Source organism: Suricata suricatta, chromosome 5 (genome assembly GCF_006229205.1).
Source record: "Suricata suricatta isolate VVHF042 chromosome 5, meerkat_22Aug2017_6uvM2_HiC, whole genome shotgun sequence".
NCBI classification, from domain to species: Eukaryota; Metazoa; Chordata; class Mammalia; order Carnivora; family Herpestidae; genus Suricata; species Suricata suricatta.
Window position 1 is genome coordinate 8509062 of NC_043704.1, and position 22852 is coordinate 8531913.

At 47.2% G+C, this 22852-nt stretch overlaps 1 protein-coding gene across 4 annotated transcripts in view; it reads left to right on the top strand.

Annotated features, from left to right (window-relative positions):
• The window catches only part of ERG (ETS transcription factor ERG), a 250245-nt gene that overhangs the window by 183529 nt on the left and 43864 nt on the right, over positions 1-22852 (top strand). For all 4 annotated transcript variants that reach the window (XM_029938944.1, XM_029938946.1, XM_029938947.1 and 1 more), the window contains one exon: positions 9612-9829. In XM_029938944.1, the coding sequence (XP_029794804.1) occupies positions 9612-9829 (218 nt within the window). The remainder of the gene's footprint in view (positions 1-9611; positions 9830-22852) is intronic.

Sequence of the window (22852 nt, forward strand, 5' to 3'; positions counted from 1 at the left end):
CATCCATCCATCCATCCATCTATCCACTCACCCACCCACCTATCCATCCATCCACCCACCCACTCACTCATCCATCCATCCATACATCCACCTACCCATCCACCCATCTGTCTACACATCTCTCCATCTATCCATCCATCCATCTACCCATCTATCCATCTATCATCCCTCCATTCATCCATCCATCCATGCACTCACCCACCCATGCATTTATCTCTTCATCCATCCGTCCATCCATCCATCCATCCATCCATCCATTTATTCATCATATAAAGAATGCCAACAACATGCCAAGGAATGTACCAGAAGTTGAGGCTACAGTTTTGACCAGAGAATCCAGATCCCTCCTCACACAAGGCTTCTGTTTAATTGATATCAAACAAACTAATCTAGAACTACAACTGAAAACTCCACAAGAACTGATCAGGGACCAAAAAGGTTAAATCATGTGGGGCTAACATGACTAATGTCCTCATAACAGCAAAATAGGAGGTGTTTGTTAGCTTATGCTTCCCCCACCCCTGTTAGAAAAAGGTACATGACTTTCAAGAATAGTTTTTACAAAGAGAAGTGACTAATGGCACATAAGAGACTGTATACTTTCCTAGCATCTGGCTTGTTAGCATGACACACTAGGACTGGGTAATCCAAACCACTGCTCAGACCGTGTGGAGCATTTGGATCAGTTGCACCCACTTTCTGTAATGTGATAATCATTGAAATGTAATAGGAACGTTTATAAAACCTTTACAGATGCCAGCTCCTTGGGTCCAGTTAACATCCCTGGTTGGAAGGTGGGCAGCCGGTATCAACGCCATCTTTACAGTTGAAAAACTTGAGACATCAACAAGGCTAAGACAGCTGTACTTGAACACGCCAATGCAAGGATGCAGTATGTCTGGATCATATGGGATGTTGTTGTAGCGTGAACTCTGACTATTAGCAGGGCTGGGAACCAGGATCTGCATCTCAAACAAGCAGGCTCATTGTGGGACTTGGAGCAGGAAGCAGTTCCCGAAGTTCTTGAGGCAGCAGAGAGGACAGGGCAGAATCTGGCCTCAAACTCGGATCTTCGGACCCCGGGTTCGGTGCTGCTAGGCTCCAATCTGTTCCCTAGACTGGGGTGCATCGCCACATTTATCCTAAATGTGGTTATAGAAACTGAAAAGAAATAATCTTTTCATCTCCAATGAATCACTGAAAAGGAAAATTAGATAAAAATAAGATGAAGGCTTTGGATGAATATTCCCTGAGTGTTAGGTGAGAGCAGTGATTAGAAAAACAAAAAGGAACATGGAATGCCAGCTCCGCGCAAATTCGGGGGTGCAGGTGGGTCTACAGGGGTGGTGATGGTAATCTTTGCATTCCCTCCAACCTAACACGTATAAACAGGATGCTTCCACACATGTTTTTACACTTTTAGTTCATCTTTAAAGAAGGAAAGAAGCCTATGGGAAAAAACTACATTTCTTTGTGGGAGAACAAAGAAGCTATTAACATCTCTTACACATTGTTCTTTTCCCCCCTAATCTTTTTATTGAGGCTTGATTGACACACAAAAAGCTGTGCATATTTAATGTATATAACTTAATGAGTCTGACAAGAGTATCCACCAATGAAACCACCACCACAATCCATCCGTGCCATAAACACATCCATTACCCCAAGAAGTTTTCTTCCTCCCTCTGTATTTATTTGTTTTTGGGATAAGAATGCTTAACATAAGATGCACCCTCTTTGCAGACCTTTAAGTCGACGGCACCCCTCTGCGATGTGGCGGGTATCTAGGTCACGCTCCTGCACATCCGAAACCACGCACCGTTCACCCTTCCATTGCTGGGAGAAAGAGTCTCCTTAAGCTCTTTCCGATGTTTCAAAGGGGACCCTGCGCAGCCCTGGGCAAGGAAACGAAAGTCATTTTAAAATGATGCGTGCTGCATGTCTAATTCCTCAAGTTTCACTGAAATCGAGTTTCCATTGTGTGAGACATAACTGTTCCTTCTTTGAAATTTTTCTGTGAAGCTCTAGTCTTTCACAATATTTCTAGAATTTCTGCTCCTCAATAAAGGCTTCTCTGTTGCTTTGGAGATTTTATTTTCCATAAGCCTTGTTTGATTTGTATGTTCCGAGCTACGTAGAGTCTCCGGATGTCTCCACAGATTTAAGGCAAGACCCTGTGGTCATGTGCCATATTGTCAGGGAAGGTTGGCCTCTGGATTACTGGTCATTGGCTGCATTGTGATAGCATAGAAGTTTTGGACTCCGCTTATTGCATTATGATAGGGATGTAATATAATTTCATGACTTAAAAGGTTTTAAAAAATTTTTTACTTATTTTTGAGAGAGAGAGAGAGACAGATTGGGAGCAGAGGAGGGGCAGAGAGAGAGGGAGACAGAATCCGAAGCAAGCTCCAGGCTCTGAGATGTTAGCACAGTGCCTCATGTAGGGCTTGAACTCATGGACCTCTAGATCATGACCTGAGCCAAAGTCAGATGATGCTCAATGAACTGAGCCACCCATGCGCCCTGATTTCATGCCTGTAATGGTTAATATGAGTATCAGCAAACATATGATGTTAAGAAGCCCTTTTAATGCCAGTAACAAATGCATAAATGATCCCACCCTGAACATGCTTATATTTTAATAAATACAGGAGCTGGGAGAGACGTATCTGAGCAAAGAGAGTTCCCAGGGCCACTTAGACCTGCCCAGAGCCAAGAAGGCATCCAGTGAGTTCAGAGCATGGAAATTCTACAGGAGGTCCTGAGAGGACTGTCTCTAGCTCAGCGTTTCCTGAAAGGATATGCTGAACAGAGGCAAGCACCTTCTAGATGAGAAAGGAAGGACAGAAAGGAGAGAGTTCATGTTTTCTGTGTCATCGAGGCACCATTTGCCCCATGAGTCTCCTGAGAGATGAGGAATACATGAAAGTCCTTTCAAGTGCCCTATGAATAAAGATAATGATGGATGGATGGATGGATGGATGGATGGATTATAGACAGACAGGTATATATGCACATTTGGACATATCTCCCTATCTCCATGCCAGTCTTGCGTCTTGAGCTGGTATTGTTCCTTGCCAACTTGTCTGATACTGAAACAATACCATATTGGAGAAATAGGCTCTTTCAATGGACTTCATTTGCCTACATGCATTTTTCCTTTGAGGTTAATCCAAGATTTTTTAATATTTTTTGAAGAACTAAAATAGCAATGTGTTAAATGAGAAAAATGTGATCCAGAGCGAAATGCCACATTTAATATATAGTTTTAATGTTTCCCACGCTGAAGAGTTAAAAAGAATATCAAGTAAAGGCAACGGTGATTCACCCCCAGCTTGACACGTCATCTGTAACTTAATGTTTGGCTTTTTTGTGTGTCATAGTGAAAAGAGACACTGGTCAGATGAAGTTTCTTTTGACCTGAGTGGCTGGCCGTATCTGGATACACGTTCAGAAAAAGGCCTCCTGAGCAATTGGTGTGTGGTTGTGTACCTGAATGAGGCTATGGCATACTTATAAATGGGGTCTCTGCCTGCTCTATTTTACCTGTGTATTATTCACTAAGAGAAGTCAGGCACCCACCCGCCATGAACACGTCCTGATACATGGCCATCAGTTGGCGTCTGAATAATCCGATTAACCAAAGCAAACAACAGCTTTGTTGATTATGTAAGAAATCTGAAATGGGGGCCCTGGGTGGCTCAGCCAGTTAAGTGTCTGACTTTGGTTCGGATCATGATCTCCTGGTTCTCCAGTTCGAGCCCCACGTCCCCCTCTGTGCTGACAGCTCAGAGACTGGAGCCTGCTTCAGAGTCTGTGTCTCCCTCTCTCTCTGCCCCTCCCCCACTCATGCTCAATCTCTGTCTCTCTGTTTCAAAAATAAACGTTAACAACAACAACAAAAGAAATCCTGAAATGCATCTGGGGCCTGTTGCTGCATAGCTTCTAAGTTCATGGGAAAGCCCATTGTATTTAGAGGGTTCCTTTCCTCTCCTGAAGCTTTAATTCTACCCTGAATCCTGGGATTCTGGGTGTTTATTTTTTCACCTTCTTCCACTGAGTCCCTCTACAGCCCCCCTTTTTCTAGGTGGTCCCACTCTTACAGTGGCCCTTTCCATGGCCGTGACAAGATGAGGTGAGGATGCACTCTGCACGTTGACCTCGATCAGCCCAAACTTCCTTCCTTCTTGTAACATCCAAGCAGTGGTGAGGGTGCAGCCCTGGGGAGGGGTTCTTCCCAGAGCCCCAGACCCTGCCTCGGCCTGGTCCTCCTTACTGACGTCACTCTTCTCAGGCCTCGTTTCTCGTCCTGGGGCATGAATGGCAGTTGACCTGACAGGGCCGGGGTCAGAACTGAATGACCCTATTTCACACACCTAAGATGTTACTGGTTATAAAATGAACCATTATCTCATCTGCCATCAGGGGGGAAGACACATTGCCAATAAGCAAGCCAACAGCATGCCATTGAGTGTAAGGTACATCCACATTTCAGAGCTGGGAAAATGTGAAAAGTGGTGTAGTCAGTGGCATCGTATGTGCATGCTAAGTGCTTCATCCACAGGGCAGCCTGATTATTCTGTGATGAATCTGCTGTGTGTGAATCCACAGAAAGTGGCTAAAAGATACGTTACTCATTGCAGGGTGTGGAGTGCGGGATGTACCATACTCTGCGTGGCTATGTGTGGGAGACGTTGAAGAAAGTGTTTTGTTTGGGGTTGTAATGGGCTGAGAACCCCAGTGGAAAGGCTGGCTCCTGATTTTGTATGACACTGGCTTCCTGGAATGGACGCTGTGTTGTGACAGCAAGAACTTCTTTAAGAATGTTCTCCAAAGCACGGCCGTAATCTTATTTAGCATGCCTGTTCCACTTACTTTTTCCACTGTTTTTCCTAACTACTGACGTGACCCTGGAGCAAATCATAAAGAGATGGCTTGGGGAATCCTGTTCTGTGGACACTGAGTTCTGGATGTTTCTCAAAGTTTTGAAAACCATGTAAAGACTTGTCTCTGTGTCTCATTGCTTCCGTTATGAAGGAGGGCTGATCATTCAGAGACTTGCTTCCATGTCAAACCCAGATTTCATGAAAATCTAAGTATGTTGGGTTCTCTGGAATAACAACTTCGTACTGTTGGCCATCAGGGGTCAAAAATTAGAAGCAACCAGGAGCCCAGGCCCTTGTTTTCTAATGCTTTTACTTGAAATGTAGGAGCCTCTGAAAATATTCATCTGGTATAGAAAGGAATTCATCTGTTTCAGGATCCCTGACATCTTTTGTGGAAAATGTCAGTGTGCTTACAAAGTGTATTCCACTTTTTATTATTATCTTTTGGAGGTAAGCATTTGGATCCTTTCCTGTGCCCAAATCTAGTTACTTGAGAATAAATTGTGGGGCACCAGGGTGGCTCAGTCAGTTAAGCATCCTATTTCAGCTCAGGTAACGATCTCACAATCTGAGAGTTCAAGCCCCGCATCGGGCTCTGTGCTGACAGCTCAGAGCCTACAGCCTGCTTCCGATTCTGTGTCCCCCCTCTCTCTGTCCCTCCCCTCATCCTGCTCTCTCTGTCTCTCTCTCTCAAAAGTGAATAAATATTAAAGAATTTTAAAAGAAAATAAATCGAAGTTTAGTCTCACACTATGAAATATCATCCGGGTTGAGAACTACCCATTTTCTGCAACTATCAGTCGTCTGTTTTCCCCCCTGCCACGCTCCAAAAGAATGGTCCTCAGACGTTATTGATGCATTGAGTACATTCATATGAATAATAAACACCGTAGTACTAACACAGCATTACCTGTAATTTGGGGGCAATTTGCTGAGAATTTATGTGTGTCTCCTATGTCCATAAAAAACGAGGTTGGTAGTGTGCCACTTGCCACATCGGAATATCCCAACTTTCCTGGAGCGACAGAGAAAACACCCCCACACGCTAGCACACACCAATCTAAAGTTCAGGTCTTTTTATAGTAACAGAGAGGCAGGCCTATTAAATTATTATGCCATGTTCCTGCCAGATTTTGACTCTTTTTTGGAGTTCTCTGCTATAAGGCAAGCAAAGCAGTTTTCAAGCCCTGCGGCTGGCTGAAGGCTCTGAGAGCATAGCCTATGCATGTTAACTAAGGCGTCTGCTGACACCTCAGGCAGGTAGGCAGGTAGGCAGGTGAGGCGGCCACGGACAGGAGGGAAGCTGGGACCGCGTCTGATGAGGCCAGAAGTCCCTTGCCGAGCTGGAGTTGAGGGACTCATGTGTTCCTGGTTACCAGCCTGTGTTCAGAGCCTCATTCTGGTTTTAATCCTGCTGGGCGAGATTTTCTCCCGCTTTGAAGTCCCAGAGCTGCCAGGGGGGAGGAGGGGGCGAATCCTCTGCATCAGCCTCTGTCATTCCCACGGAGCCAAAGAGTGATGTAGCTAAGTCAGCTGGATGGACAAGGAAGCCTCACTGGCCTGGGGTGTCTCTTGCTTGTTTTCTTCTAATGAGCAGCGGTGACTTTTAGCGATCATCCTGTTGAAATGGGTCTCTGACAGTCACCCTTGGGCTTCTTTTTACTCTCCTGTTTTTAAAATGTGCTACATGGCAACTGTGTGTGTGTGAGAGAGAGAGAGAGAGACAGAGAGACAGAGAGACCGAGAGACAGGAAGAGAGATTGATTTGGTTTGCTTCTTCTTCCCGACCTGTACTTACTGCTAGGTGTTTGGCAGTGTTGGGCTAGTTAGAATCACTTTGAGGGCATGCTTCTTGATTGTTCTGTCTTTCCAGAATGTGGCTTCGATTTCACCCTCCTTGAAAGGTCTATCGTGAACCTCCCTCACTTTTGGGCCCTTTCTCCTCTGGTGAACAAAAGCAACCTTTGATATTCGGGATCACGCCACCTTCCTCATTTTTTATGCAACGTGAACTTTGAGGGGGATTTTAAGATATGAAGAAAAGATGTATGTCTCCCCTATCTTTGGCTTTTGAAAGGTTTTTTTTTTCCCTAAATAGATCTCAATTAACTTTGATTTCTTTCTTTAGAAAACCATGTGCTGAAATAAGGCTTTGCCAGATGTGAGAATGGGTTTCTGCCTCTCCAAACACACACTGGAGCTTTGTCTTAGTTCTACTATTCCAGTCCACTTCTTAAAATCTTATGCTACATTTGTTTGGTCACTTGAACTGCTTGCAGAGCTACCCTACTTTATTTCGGAGGTATACTCATATTTTGAGGTTGTCACTCTTTTTGTCATGAAGACCTTTTTTCCTTTTTTGCCTGTAATTTAAAATCTAGCCTTTTCCTCCTCCCTCACCTGTTTCTGCCACATTCTGCTACAAATCACACATTTATTCGTGCTGCTCTTTACCCGGGAGCCGGCGCTAACCTTGCATAGTGTGTCTTCCTGTCTCTGAGCTGGGGCTTGTGTGCGGGACCGGGCAGGGGGAGGAGCGGGGACAGGTGTCGGCCTTGTTTCCTGTGCTGACCACGTGAACCCTTCCTGTCCATGGACTGCTATGAGAAGGAGACTTGGTTTTGCAAAAATTATATAAGAAGCTATGATTTATTTTTTTAATAGCATAACTACACTAAGTCCGTGTGGTGCTGAGTTTACTCATAAGCCTACGTCTGTGAATTTAGAGTCCTCAGATTCCTTTACTCCCCTTGTGACCAGAAGAGAGAGCCATGTAATTCGGGTCCCCTGATGTCTCCTGTGCCCAGAGCTTCGGAGCTGTTGCCTCGTGTCGCTGCTATCTACTGTCGATGTGTTTGATTTGCTGTGGATTCAAGATGCCCTACATTTTTATGTTGTTGTTCCTTCCCTGTATCTGATTGTGACTGTCTGGCAGGCGCAAGCTGTCCTTTTGTACGTTTTGTCTTACTGTTTCCACCGCCACCTGACTCTTGCTCCAAGTGGCACAAGCTGTGATTTTAGGGATTTTTATGAAGTGGCTGTGGTGGGGCGTATATATGCACAGGCACCTGGCCGCCATTCCAATGGCCAGAGACCTGAGCTTGTTGCCGGTGGTTCTGCCTACTTGCTGATTCATAGTGCGGTGTTGTCAGGCAACGAAGTTCATGTGCTTGTGAGGTCAGTCCTTGGGTGGCCGAGCGGGGTTTGGAGAGGTGCTTTGTGAAATTACACGTGTTCTCTAATAACCCTGATACTTCTGCGAGGAAAGAGGTCCGTATCTTCAAAAGGCTGCCTCGTAAGTCTCTGTTACTAACAGGGAGCATCCTTCTTTACTGAGATATCAACTCGAAGAAGAAGAAGGCAATGCTAATGTAAACAGTATCCCAAACCCAGAAATGTAAGAAAGGTGTCATCGTAGGCTGAGGGGAGTGGGTAGTAAAACACAAGTCTGACCTTTCCCTAATTCCACAGCTCCCTTCAAGGTGGGTTCTGGACTTTTCTGGATCTCAGATTCTCTCCTTTGGAGATCAACAGTTTGGACTAAAGTCTCCACTGCCCCCCAGTCACCAAAATTTCTATTTAAAAAGATCTTCCTTCCTTCCTTCCTTCCTTCCTTCCTTCCTTCCTTCCACCCAGACGCCTCTAAAATTTCCATTTTCTTTCTTTAAAAAAACGTATGACCCAAACAGCATTTGCTTCTCACCAGTTGATAGCAGTAACTCTGGATGCCCAAGGACTGAAATAAAAATGAGCTATCACATGGATTTCTTGTTTCTGTCAGAGAAACCAAAATTGGACTGTCCCATAGCTCCTTCCGAAGCACAGTGTATCATTCAAGAAGTTGAAATTTCCAGACTTAATTTGCCTTTGCCGATCTGGTGAATAGAATACACGCATAACCATAGGCCAACCACTCATTTGACTTAAAGCCCCACAATACTGACCCAACAATGACAAATATTTTCTATTTCTTTGCACCAAATCACACAAAGGACCAAAGACGGTGATAGGATATATAAGGGAGAAAAATAACTCATCAGCGCTCCCAGATATTTTAAACATCCTGGTATTTGGAGGCATCTGGAAAATTCAGAGCTTTTTTCTTTCTTTTTTTTTTCCTGGTTCATTTATCATCCAGATGTTCACCATCGTGGAAGCACCCCTCGAAACTCTACTTCAGCTAGTAACTTCGAAGTGGAAAAATCCGTACCTTCGTCTGTTTGTCCTTTGGTGCCCCACTTCCCTTACTCTCCTTCTAAGTGCCTCCTCTTGAAAATCTCCTGGGAATGTGGCAATTTCTCCAGATGCTGAGGTGTTCTCCGCCACATTTCTTTTTTTAATCTCCATGACCATTCTGTACCCTGTCTGCTTGAATTATAGATTGCATTTGTCAAATAATGACACATGCAATTGGATGTCTTCTAAGACCTTTGAAATTCAGCTTCCTTGAGTTGAGATTAAAGTGGGTATTATCTGCACTGTGGCAGTTTAGCCGGGGAGGCTAGGAGACCCGCAGGAAAGTTTTCCTGGGCTGGCTGGTCCCAGCCATTACGGCTCGGAGGGAAGAAAACCAGCTACTTTTTTCCTCTCCAAGGTAGACAGGGATACCACAAAAACTCCCTAAAACGTGGTCCTAGTTAGCGATGACTCTCAAGCCGGCAGCTCTTTGAAGCATGACTGTCCTTCGGCGTGTCCTGAACGTGTGTTTCTTTGGGCATTCAGGAGGCGCTATCGGTCGTGAGCGAGGACCAGTCATTGTTTGAGTGTGCCTACGGGACGCCACACCTGGCCAAGACGGACATGACCGCGTCCTCCTCTGGCGACTATGGACAGACTTCCAAGATGAGCCCCCGAGTCCCTCAGCAGGATTGGCTGTCTCAACCCCCAGCCAGGGTCACCATCAAGATGGAGTGTAACCCGAACCAGGTGAACGGCTCAAGGTAAGGACACGCCTGCCCCCGCTTCTCCCCGACTTTGGTTTTCTCTTGTCCCCGGAAAAAGCAAAAGAGTGGGGGTTTCCCCAAGGATTATTGCAGCAAGGACGGCCCTCGGATGGTCACATCGAACGGGCAGAGATGAGAAAATGTGTTCTCCAGTGGTTTGCGTGAAGGAGAGAGGTTGTAAAAACGGTAGTATATTTACCAAGAACTCCCTTTGAAGATGTGGTGCTCAGTTCTATTTCCCAGGCATGAGGGCTCTGGGGGAGGGGGGCTGTGCCCACATATGGCAGAATTCATCTCTGAGGTTTTTATTGCCTGGAAATAATGCTGTCTTATGTTTTTATGGAGGGAGAGTGTCAGCCAGTGGCCAGGCAGCTCTGCATATGTCGGGGCCATATGACTTGGCTAATGGCTCTAGTTCAAATGCCTTCAGCCCCCACCTTCTTAGAGCATGCTGTTTCTTCTCGCCTTTCCTTGCACTTAAAACCAAGCTCTGGCGGCACTCCTGATGTATCAGCTTTCCTGACTTGGTCACGATAATGCCGCTGTCACACAGGATGTATCATCGAGGGTGGACAGGGTGCCTGACACTCAAAAGTGTTTCATCAGATGTGGTTTTGAAAGGTAAATTTGATTTCAATTGCGATGTAATAATACCCCATAGATGTTCAGAAAGAACATAAAATCTCAGGATGAAGGATAACTTCTTTTAGATGCTGCAGAATCTGACATAGAGTCCTACAGACAGCTCACATTTTCTGCTGCTTTGTTAGGTACAAAGCTCTTTTATATCCAGTGAACTATGAATGCCCCAAACAGCCTCATGAGGAATGCTTGTTCCCACTTGATGGATGGGGATACTGAGGCTCAGGCATTTTCTGGCTAACTTCAGATCACGGCCTAGAACAATTGTATTCAAACCAAGGGTGTCTGACTCCACCACCCAGTGCATTTTCCACTCTGTTGCACATACAAGAGGCCCCTTTTTTTTGCTTCACATATATTTTAACGTTAAATGCGCTTTTTATAATTGTCATGTTTTATAAGCACTGGAAACCATTGCGTCAACCTCTAGTTGACGAACGTGCCAAGTCACAGAACCTTAGAGGGACTGTCCACAGGGGGGGCTGCCATGCCAGACAGGGAGATGGGAGAGGTCAGAGTTTTCCTCGGCTCCGAGAAGTCCGCTCACTCAGTGCATCTGGCTTCTTCTAGAAGACCGCAATGATGGCTCTGATGTTGATTCTTGCTACAGTGCTGGTCTTTCGAGTGGAATTCAAGCCAAGATGGGCCTGGCAAGGCAGTCATTTCTAGCCTCCCACGAGGACAAAAGGCCTGCACGGTAGAAAATGCAGTCAACACTGCAGATTTGTGTTAAGTTGTGTGGGTCAAGTCTGAGCTCTGTAGGGCAGGCTGGTAGCCTGAATACTCAGGCAAGAGTTGCTGCTGCTGCAGTCAGGGGGCAGAATTTCTTCCTTCTTAGGGGGAAGCTCAGTTTTGGCTCTCTAGATCTTCAACTGATTGGACAATGCCCACCACACTCTTAAGGATAATTGCCTTTATTTAATGTCGATGAATTCTTGATGTTAACAACATGCATGTGATTTCCTCATAAAGCAACACCTTGACTAGCATTGGTTTAAGTCACTGGGTACGATGCCCTGGCCAAGTAGACACAGGAGACTGGCCCTACCTGGTGTTTCAGACCCTGTGCTGGTCAGGGCTTGGTAGAGCCATTCCTTTCAGATCTCTGAACTGAAGATTCACTGTGGTGGCCAGTTCCTTGTCACTGAGGGGCTCAGCTGGCTGGCTGGGAAGCAGTAAAGGGGTTGTACATCAGACCATTGGCTTGCTGGCACCTTGTAGAGTACTGAGTGCTGGGCGGCCAGGCAGCACCTGCTCTTCAAACATGACATGGCTGTCAGTGTAGCTAAGGCTCAGTTCATCTGGAGTGATGAGCGGAGAGATTACCGTGGATCAGACCTGCACACTTTGCAGACTCACCATGTGATCTTGACACGCACCAGCTCCGTAAGAGGGAACAGGGCTCTGCGTTCACTTGGCTTTCATTCCGGAGACCTTGAATGGGCACCTGGCTGCACCAGCCCTGCATGAGGGGGCAGAGGTGGTGGCAGAGTCGGGGAGAGGGGTCCTGCCCTTTGGAAGTTCTCAGCAGGGACAGTGTGGAGCAGGGCACAGTTCCCCTTCGCATGAGCAGAAGGGACTGGGGTATAGCTCCTGAACCCTCCATCTCCCAGCACCCCTCCAGAGAGATGGCGCCACCATCCCCAACCTCCCTGCTTTGACCTGGGAGTCCCAGGCCAGGTGTCCCAGGGAGTTAGAGACTGCAGCACGAAAAGACACATACCTCCCGGCCCCCAGCTCAGCACCCTGTCATGATTGTCATTACTGGAAGCTTTCACATGGCTGACTTTGGTGCAGCACACACAACTTGAAGTCAAGTTCAAGGGGAATTCACACAAGTCAAAACCTGGACTTGGAAATGTGTGAGCGGTTACCTTCTTGGTACCTCATTGCTACTTTGCAAGTACCTCCAGGGACAAGGGCACTCTGCATCTTGGGTCTTGCATGAATGTGACCCAGCTCCTTCTACTTAGAAGACCATCCTTGGGAATGGTCCTCCCGTCCTTACCCATCCATCACCCTTGGAGGAAAAGGCCAAGTGCTTTGGGAGGAGGGAAGAGCTCTGTTCAACCGAATGAGGGAATTCTGTAAAACCTCAGCCCAGACATGCTCACAGGCTTCTGAAATGAAATACAAGTGCTGAAATGAGATCTGTGGCCATTATAATAGAGCTCTATAAAAAAATAATAAAAAGAAAACGGGAGGGAAAGGAACCACTGCCTCGTGAGCCAACAGGGGAAGTGATTGTGGGTTTGGCTTGGCTGGTGCTGGGTCACAGGGCATGGTTCTTGTAGACACTGATGTAACTGCATGCTGTGTAGACACAGGACGTCATTTCTCAGCCTCTGTAGTCCATGGCCACCCTGCCTTCCCCCTTTCTTCACTCCAGCCTCACGCACGAGAAGCCCCCAAGTGTTCACACGGTGGAGAAGTGTCCGTGTGCAAACTTGAACCAGCTGTTTCGCAGTGTGGCATGCACAAAGGCCCTTATGGGGGGCTTTTGCTGCTTGCCAGGCCTCCAGGGAGCCCCCTGCTGTTGGTCTTCATTTGTTGTGAGGTTGCTAAGCCTCAAGCCATGACGGACAGGCGAGGTGGGCTGAGAAATAACATGCTCATGCGCAGGCGGCCCACAACTAACTTGCCTTCTGTGAGGAGGCAGGCAGTCCTGTGTGCAAATCAGCTGCTTCACAGCATCTCAGCATCTCTACTCAGAGATCCAGCCAGATGTCAGATGCATCACATCGGGCCCTTCCTGAGGCGATGAAAATTCCACATAGCCCACCCGGAGTCACGGCAGTTTCGTGTGGGCCCAGCCGGAAGCTCGTTGCGATTGGAATGTGTGCCACACTGTGAGTCCTGTCCTGGCCCAGCCCCCAGCCACCTGGAGCCCCTCATTTCTTGCCAGAGTCGCTTGGGTGGAACATTCCCAAAGTAAAGCCAGAGTGGCGGCAGCGGCAGCCGGGAGCCGTCGGGCATGCAGGTTCCCCGGCCGCCCCACACCTGTGAACTGGACAAGACTCGGGGACACAACCCCGCACTCCAGGTTTAATGGGCCCCTCTGGATACTCCCATGCTCCCCGGGCTGCGAACCGCTGTGCTGGTACAGAATCCAGAGAGATGAAACGTGAGTGGCCTGCAGAGAGCATGGCCCCAGAGAGCTCAACGGGCAGACATTGGTCGGCTCCCAAGAGGTCTGTCTGAGCAGAGAATCACCTCCCTCGCCTCACACTGTCATGTGGTTTTGCTTGGCTGAGCCTGGGCACGGGGAGACCACGCCTTGTCTCTCTCTGTGGTCTGGGGAGGAGGTTCGGTGGGCAGATAGCTCCAGCCTAAAACCAGACGGCAAGATGCTTTTGACGTAATACTGAATGAGCGTGCACCTGGAGTGTGACAATGGGGGCAGAAAAGGGGGTTACCTGATTGGCTCATCGTGACATCACATACACTCTCTATGTGTGCATTCGTTCATTCATCCAAGAATTTATTGAGCACTTACTCTGTGTGGTCACTGTTCCCCGTTCTTGACCCACAGTCATAAAACACAAACAGCTTCTACCCTGCTGTATTCACTTTCTCATGGGGAAGAAGGCCATTGAACCAGATAACTAATGAAATATACAGTAGGTTAGGTCATGGTAGATGTTAAGGAGAAAAATAAAGCAGGAACGGGGTGGCTGTTCTAGACGGGGTGGCCTGAGATTGTGATTTCTAGAAAGTGACACTTGACTCAAATCCCAAAGGCAGTGAGGGAGAATGCTCCATGGTCAAACAGCAGAATATTCCAGAAAAAGGGAGTGCTCCATGCAAAGGCTCTGAGGTCAGCCTGGAGTGCTTGAGGACAATGGTGACGAGTGACATCTAGTGACCCAAGCCACAAACAGGCAATGAGGGAGCACGATCTTCCCTCTGAGTGAGCAAGGAGGCCACCAGGGTGCCGTAGGCGGGTGGGGGCCTGACTTCACTCAGAGTTAGCAGGATCTCCCGGGGTCCTCCTGGAGGAGGCCTGTGCACGAATTTGGGGGAGGGGTGGTGGCACCTGGGTGAGAGGGGTGGGGGCACTCTGGAAGTATTGTGAAGGTACACCTGACGTGCTTTGCTGGCGGGTTGGGCCTCAGGAGGAAGAGGGCAGGGGGGATGGGTCTGGGCTTGGCGGGATGCCCCGCATGAGATGTGGGCAAGCCACGCTGGGAATCCTCCCAGGGTGCAGCCTGGGCACCTCCGATATCAGCCCAGACGTTGGAGCTACGCACTTAGTGCTAATAAACACCAGGCAGAAGGGGACGGGCTCTCACCTCCTCACGTGAGTTCAGTGGATCTTAACTCATTGAATCATTTCTCAGCCACGGTGATTGTGTCTCACAGGACATTTGGCAATGTCTGCAGACACTTTTTTAAAATAATTTTTTAAAATTTAATAGTTTATTGTCAAATTGGTTTCCATATAACACCCAGTGCTTCTCCCCACAAGTGCCCCCCACCATGATCATCACCCCCTCCCTCCCTTCCCCTCCCCCTTCAGTCCATGGTTCTAGGGAGAGGAAGGGGGAAGGAGAGCTGGGGAGAGTGAGGGACCCAAATCATGAGAGACTATTGAATACTAAAACAATTTTTTAATGTTTACTTTTGAGTGAGAGAAAGAGACAGAGAGAGAAAGAGAGGCAAAGAGAATGAGAAGACACAGAATCCAAAGCAGGCTCCAGGCTCCAAGCTGTCAGCACAGAGCCCCATGTGGGGCCTGAACTCATCAACCGTGAGATCATGACCTGAGCTGGTCAGACACTTAATGGAGTGAGCCACCCAGGTACCCCTTACAGACACTTTTTTTTTCTTAATGTTATTTATTTTTGAGAGAGAGAGAGAGAGAGAGAGAGAACACGAGCAGGGAAAGGTCTAAGAGAGAGGAAGACACAGAATCCAAAGACAGGCTCAAGGCTCTCAGCTAACTGTCAGCACACAGCCTGACACGGGTCTCAAACCCACAAACCGTGAGATCAGGACCTGAGGCAAAGTCAGATGCTTAACCAACTGAGCCCCCCAGGCCCCCTAGCTTAGTGGTTATTTTCCTACATTTTCTATAAGACTTCATGTATTGTATTAGGACAGAGAAATTCCCAATGATAATCTCATTTACTCCTTTCTGCCTCAGGGTTCTGAATCGGATTGGCAGCCAAGATGCCTCATTCCGCCACCTTCTGAGTCACAGTGTGGGAGCCTTGCAAGCAAGTGAATTTTCCGAACCGTGATAGGGAGACCTGTTAGCAATAGCTTGTCCTACATGTAAGGGACCTTGAGTCTTTACAGATGTCAAGTCATTGGGCTGCAAAACTGAGATGCGGACGGGGAGAGCCTCCCTCGGGGAAAAGTCGGGAGGGAGACAGAGGTTCTGCCGCTGCTTCTGTCCGGAGCAGAGTTCTCCTCATCCCTTCCCCGCAGCAGCTGCTCATTACCTCCTTGGGATGGCATGTGGATGGGCCCCATTTTGTAGAGGAAGAGAGCCTAGAAGTCCCGCCCCCCGGTAGGACGCCAGGAAGTTCCAGCGGGTCAGTGCGGGTATTGGCAGCCAGACAGGGGGACTGCTGTGGCATTTTCTATCTTGAAAGTGAAATCATTTTGGTTAACCAGAATTTACACAGCCTGTTATGAAAACGAGAGATAGAAGCACCTTGGTGGCTACTGGGCTTCATTCTTTCCTCTCTGAGGAATGAATGTGTTTTGAACAAAAATAAAAAACAACTCACAAGATAGAAAAAAAGCCACATCTCGTCCTGCTCCTGTCACTATTTGTCGAGATCCTCTTCTATAGCATATTTTATTTCCAAATAATGAATCCCTGAAGGATGCATTTCCCCCCAGACTTCAGGATCGAAATGTGACAGGCTCTTGCTGATATCCATTCTCAGCTGTAAAGAGAAATAGAATCTCAAATAAAGAAACTCAGGAAAACTTCAAACCCGTTTTAGGGACAAAGAACTAACTATTGGTGAGTTGTTGGTGACTTTTTAATTAACTTAGCCTTCAGCTGCTTTGGAGAAGGGGGAAGGGGACAGGGCTGGAGGGAAGAGCTAGGATCCCAGGTGTAAAAGAGCATATTTAGTAAGGGTAGAAATAACACACAGCTGTAAAGACAAACATCTACAGTTTCGGTTTGAGCGGGGAGCTCTCCATGAATCACTGCCGAGCTCCACCCGCAGCTGTGGGGTCTGAAGCGGCTTTTCCACTGCCTCTGATTCAGAAATAAAACAGACCCACAAATTACCCGGTGCTCTCCAGACAATCTCCTCCTTGTCTGGGGTCCTGAAAATCCCTTTTGTGGGTTACTTGGCTCATTCCGTGGTATGAAACTCGATTAGGAGTTTGTTCGGTCGATTAGAACCAAGTATGTGCTTTTAGGGTTCTTAGGAAGAAAACCACCTGAGAAGGGTTTTTTGGGGTTTTTTTGGGGGGGGTGTTGGTATCCAGGTTTGAGACAGGCCTGGAATGCATGCTCGGCCAGCCTCCGGTGGGCCCTCTCTCGGAACTGACCTCTCTGGACTTTTAGGGTGGAACTGAAGAAACCCTTTGTATTTCTCTCATGTAGCTTCATCACCCAATAAACTAGAAAGAATGTTCCAGAAGACAGGGACATTCTAATAAACAGCGATGCGCTGAAGACTGCATGCTAGTGACATCAACTTGCTTATCCACATAAGACTCGGTGTGATAAGGAACCTAGCCGACGAGGGCAAGAGAATGTGGAGTTGGAGAGAAGGGCTTTTGCCAGCCAAACACAGACACTATGAGAACAGGGGCCCTGCTGCATCCCCAGCACCTAGGACAGGGCCTAGCAGAGAGATTTGCTCCAGAAATACTGGTTAGAAAATGAGTGAATTGAGGACACCCAGAGGATCTAGAGAGTGTGTGTTAATACGAAGGTACTGTGGCCCAACGAGGGGCTGGGGATGCATGGAACCCATGTGGATTTGTATTTGGGGAAGATCGTTCTGGAAGCAGAGCTCAAGAACACTCCCCCGGCATGTGGTGGAGAGCAAGGCAGTGGACGATTGTCTCTAAGTGCAACAGGAATTCAGGGATAGGAAGGAGGATGGGTCCTGGTGAAGAAGTAGATTTTCAAGAGGATCATGGGTTTGTCTCTGCCTGCTTCTAAATTTCTTTTAAGTTTATTTATTTTGGAGAAAGAGAGAGAGAGACATGGTGTGAGTGGGGGCCAGGTGGGGGGGTGGGCAAGAGGGAGAGGGAAACACAGAACCTGAAGCAGGCTCCAGGCTCCAAGCTGTCAGCACAGAGCCCGACATGGGGCTCGAACTCACAAACTGTGAGATCATGACCTGAGCCGAAGTCAGAAGATTAATTGACTGAGCCACTCAGGTGTCCCATCTACCCACTTCTAGAGGAAGTATATTGATTTTCCAAATTAGATTTTGCCTTTCCAGGGACTTTTTCTAAGCCCCAAAGCCTCTGCTAAATGTTCTGAAGTGAGGGTGAATCACAGATTTAATGTGGCCGGTGAGCTCAGGGCTGCCACCTGGGCCTGTGTTCAGCGATATTCTTGGATAAATGAGGTCCATTCACACAGCAGACGACAGCCCAGGGCTGAGGCTCGCTCCTTGTCAAGCTAATGGCCACGTAGGAGCCCTTCACTGTGGACTCTTTCCATGATGGAGTCACCCCTGCTCTAAATAGTCTCTGAAGTGAGAAACTCAATGTCAGATGCCAAGTTTATTTTGTTTTTTTTCAAAAACATAGCCCCAACTTTAATTTCTCAGTACATTTTTACAGGCGTGTTACCCCTTTTTAAAATAAGGTATTAATTGGGGCAGCCGGGTGGCTCTGTCGGTCAAGTGTCCTCCTTTGGCCCAGGTCACGATCTCACGGTTTCTGAGTTTGAGCCCCACATCGGGCTCTGTGCCGACGGCAGAGAGTCTGCTTCAGATCGTCTGTCTCCCTCTCTCTCTTTCTATCCCCACTCCCCGCTTGCATGGTCTCTCTCTCTCAAAAAATAAACATTAAAAAAAAAGAGTTTTTTAAAAGAATAAAAAATAAAATAAGGTATTATGTATGGAAACAGCTAAATGAAGATTTGCCTCTGGTGGTGTTCCACTCGATCTTAAAACCTTACACTGACTGCTTTCCTCATGGTCCAGCTTCTGTCCTGGTCCTCAGTTCTTAGGTCCACATCTGGGTCAGGTTCATTCATGCTGTGCCTCATACCACGGGAACCTCGGGCCCAATCTCCTGTGCGGCTCAACGGCGTTAGCCCAGCATCTCTGCAGAGCATAGGCTACGCGGAGCTCCCCAAGGAAGCCTTGTGGGGAGAACGTTCGACGTTCAACTGTAAATGGAGATGATCAACCTTTTCTAAGCAAAAAAACTAGACTTAACCCAAATCCATGCACATGTCCCCATAAACACGCCATGTTTGGCTTCTCCCTGGGGGTCCTGCCTGTGTGTGCCCGTGGCTGCTGGACTTGGCTCGCATCTGCAAACCTCCCCGGGACCACCGTCAGGGCCTCTCCCAGGATATTCTTCTGAAAACTCCCAACAGTGGTGACACAGCCTGGTGTCCATCCTCTTCTGTGTCATGTCCATGAGACCAGCGACTTGGGTGGAGTTACCAGGTGAGGGCATGGAGTGGGGTGATCACGTCCTGGACTCAGGCCCCCAGGGGCCTCAGTTCAAATCCCGGCTGCGGGTTGTATCACCTGGGACCCAACAACTCCCAACCCAGTGTCTCTGTGCTTTACCCACGGCGGAGCTGCTGGTTCACGTACTGACCTCACGGAGTTGGGTGTGTGAGGTGCGTAAGAGCAGCTAGCGCAGCGTACTTAACGTGAGTTTCACACCGTGTGAGATGCATTACTGAGATATTTACTATAATGAAAGATGAACCAAGTAAGGTCTGTATATATTTGTTTGCCCACGATGCATTCGGTGCTCTCAGGGGCAAATGTGAATTTAAGACATAGAAACAGAAGAATTTTGGAAACTGAAATATAGAACATTCTATCTCTCCAGAGTTGTTTTTTCAATTATTCCCTTATCTTTAATTTTTTTTAAGTTTTAGATGTTTATTTATTTTTGAGACAGAGAGACACACAGCCAGACTGCAAGTAGAGGAGGCGCAGAGAGAAAGGGAAACACGGAATCTGAAGCAGCTCCCAGGTACAGAGCTGTCAGCACAGCACCCAACACGGGGCTTGAACTCACAAACCGTGAGATCATGATCTGAGCCAAAGTCAGATGCTTAACCGACTGATCCTCCAGGTGCCCCTGTTCATTTAGTTTTGAGCGCGCGCGCGCGCGCGCGAGAGAGAGAGAGAGAGAGAGAGAGAGCAGGAGGAAGCAGGGGAGAGGAAGAGAGAGAGCGGGAGAGAGAATCCCAAGCAGGCTCCACACTGTCAGCATGGAGCCCAACTCAGCGCTCAAACTCATGAACCAATCCTGGGAGGGATATTGCTCACTGTATCACCTGGTTGTCTCCAGGAGAAGCCATGCAAGATACTTCTGGCAGGTCCCAGCCCAAGAAAAGCTTAGCCTCTGCTGAAGAACTTGTTCATCTTTAAGTTTCTGACACCTTGAGTAGTAACAGGATGCATTTCCTTCTTTGCATTGGCCAGTAGGAAGCTCAGAGATTAATTGGGAGCAACTATAAATAGTAAGTCTATTCATTGTGCTTATTTTATCTCATGATTGATTACTTTTCTGCCCTTACATTCCATTTACTTCCATTCCTTTGATTATTTATGTTATCATTTTGTCTTATATACATTTTTGTGACTGTCATCTTGTATGTATCTTGTAAACCTCACATGGTTTGAGGAAGGGTAAAGGAATAAAGTATACCTTCAAAACTACCACACACCCACAAAAATATATCTCTAAAGCTGCATAGGAAAATGATGGAATCTCTTCCTTAGGAAAACATTAATAACATGAACTCAAAACCCTTGGTCTAAGTCATGCCTGGGAGCTTGAGAATGGAGACTCTTTCCTGCCCCTTGATTCTTGATTCTGAAACTCTGTGAGAACCCAGTTGGGTCTGGGGACATGCCTGACATCTCACCTGAATTTAAATTTAGTGCAGTTTCCAACCTATTGGATATTCTTTGCCATGCCCTCTCGTCGTTAATTTGAGACACTAGTATGTCTTAAGAAGTCAGCACTCATTGTCTCGATTCGTGAGAACTTAATTCTCCAAACGCTCTTTCAGAGTGTTCCATTCACTGAGGCGTGACAAGCCAGCTGAGGTGGGCATGTGTGTGCAGTTTTCTGAAGAAGGGCAGCAGGGCGCCATCTTTCTTCATTGTGAAGGTAGAAGGGACTTTCTGCACTGTTTCTGTGTCCCCTGGAGTGACTGCACTTATTATGCCCACACGACCTGGAGATCTGTGAGGTTGCTCCTGAGACTAAACTCCCAAAGCTGTGTGGCCCCCAGGGGGTGGGGGAGAACTGGGGGGTAATATGGCGCCCCAGCTGGTGTTCAGTGCCTAAGTGGACCTATCCTTTATGCACCAGCCTTCCCCTCGTAGGGAGACCTCAGCCCAAGGTGGGATTTCTTCTGCTGTGGCAGAGAAAACAGCTCCCGATCCCTGTCACGGATGCCACATTCTCTATGGGATTGTCCAGACCAGTGTTTTTCAGGTTACAAACAGATTTAGACATGAAAATGTGAATTTGAGAATGTGATTAAGACATAGTAATATCTACTTTATTTTATTGTGGTAAGAACACCTAACATGAGATCTAAACACTGTTTCCTTGTTTTTTTTAAACTTGTTTTTAATGTTTTATTTATTTTTGATACAGAGAGAGACAGAGCATGAGAGGGGGAGGGGCAGAGAGAGAAGAAGACACAGAACCAGAAGCAGGCTCCAGGCTCTGAGCTAGCTGTCAGCACAGAGCCGGAAGTGTGGCTCGAACCCACGAATGTGAGATCTGACCTGAGCAGAAGTCAGAGGCTTAACGGACTGAGCCACCCAGGCACCCCTCTTGTTTTTTTTAAATGTTAATTTGATTTATTTTTCAGATAATGAGAGAGAGGGTGAATAGGGAAGGGGCAGAGAGAGAGAGGGAGAGAGAGGATCCAAAGAGGGCTCTGTGCTGTCCAGTGTGCCCCGAGATCCGTACCTTTTTAATACCTTTTGAGGTATACATTATTGTTGACCAAAGGCTAGGATATTGGAGAGCAGTTCTTGAGAGCTTTTTCATCTTGCTTGACTGAGACCTTATGCTTGATGGTTGGTAACGCCCCCACCCCCACCTCTGTCTCCCTCCCCTGCTCCTGTCTCCCTTCCCCCCGCCCCCCCATCTCCCTCCCTGAGCTCCTGGAAACCCTGTTCCACTCTTCAGTCCTCTGAGTGTGACTACTATAGATCTGCCACGTGAAGCAGAATCCTGCATTTGCTGATCTGTGATGGTTGATTTCACTCAGCATAATGTGCTCAAGGCTCTGCCATTGTCATCTGTTACAGGATTTCCTTCTTTTATCTTATTTATTTATTTCAAAAAATTTTAACACTTATTTATTATTGAGAGACAGAGAGAGACAGAGCATGAGCAGGGGAAGGGCAGAAGGAGGGGAGGGACACAGAATCCGACGCAGGCTCCAGGCTCTGAGCTGTCAGCACAGAGCCCAGTGAGGGGCCCAAACTCACAGACCGTGAGATCGTGAGCTGAGCCAGCGTCAGACGCTTAACCGACTGAGCCGCCCAGGCGCCCCAGGATCTCCTTCTTCTACAGGAGGATAGTATTCCATTGTTGTATGCACCACGTTTTCTTCATCCATTTGTCCATCAGTGGACATTTGTTTCCACACCTTGACCGTTGTGAATGTTAGCGGTAGTGAACAGAGGAGCGCTAATATCCCTTTGAGATTTGTATTTCAATTCCCTTGGCTAAATATGCATAAATGAGATTGCTGGATCCTATGATTGTCTTTTAAAAAAGACTTGCAGGGAACCTCTGTACTGCGATCCATTACAACTGTACCATTTGGCATTCTCAGCAAGAGTATGCGAAGGTTTCAATTTCTCTACATCCTCACCAACATTTGTCATCTTTTGTTTTTGATAGTAGCCCTCCTGACAGGTGTGAGGTGACGGCTCCTTGTGGTTTTGATTTGCATAATAACTCCCATGCGCCTTGAAAAGAAAGAGTCATTGAGAGAAATGTCTTGAGTGATGCCTATTGATGATAAAGAAACTCATGGCCCAAACAATGAGATCGAGGTATTTCATATTCCAAATAAATGATGATCCATTTAGCAAGCATCTGATGAATTGCCTTAGAATCTTCAGAGAATCTGCTAGAAAGCATGTATGCAAATACTAAGAATATGGTATTTAAAGGGATGACCTTTGCTATGTGCATTTCTTTTTTTTT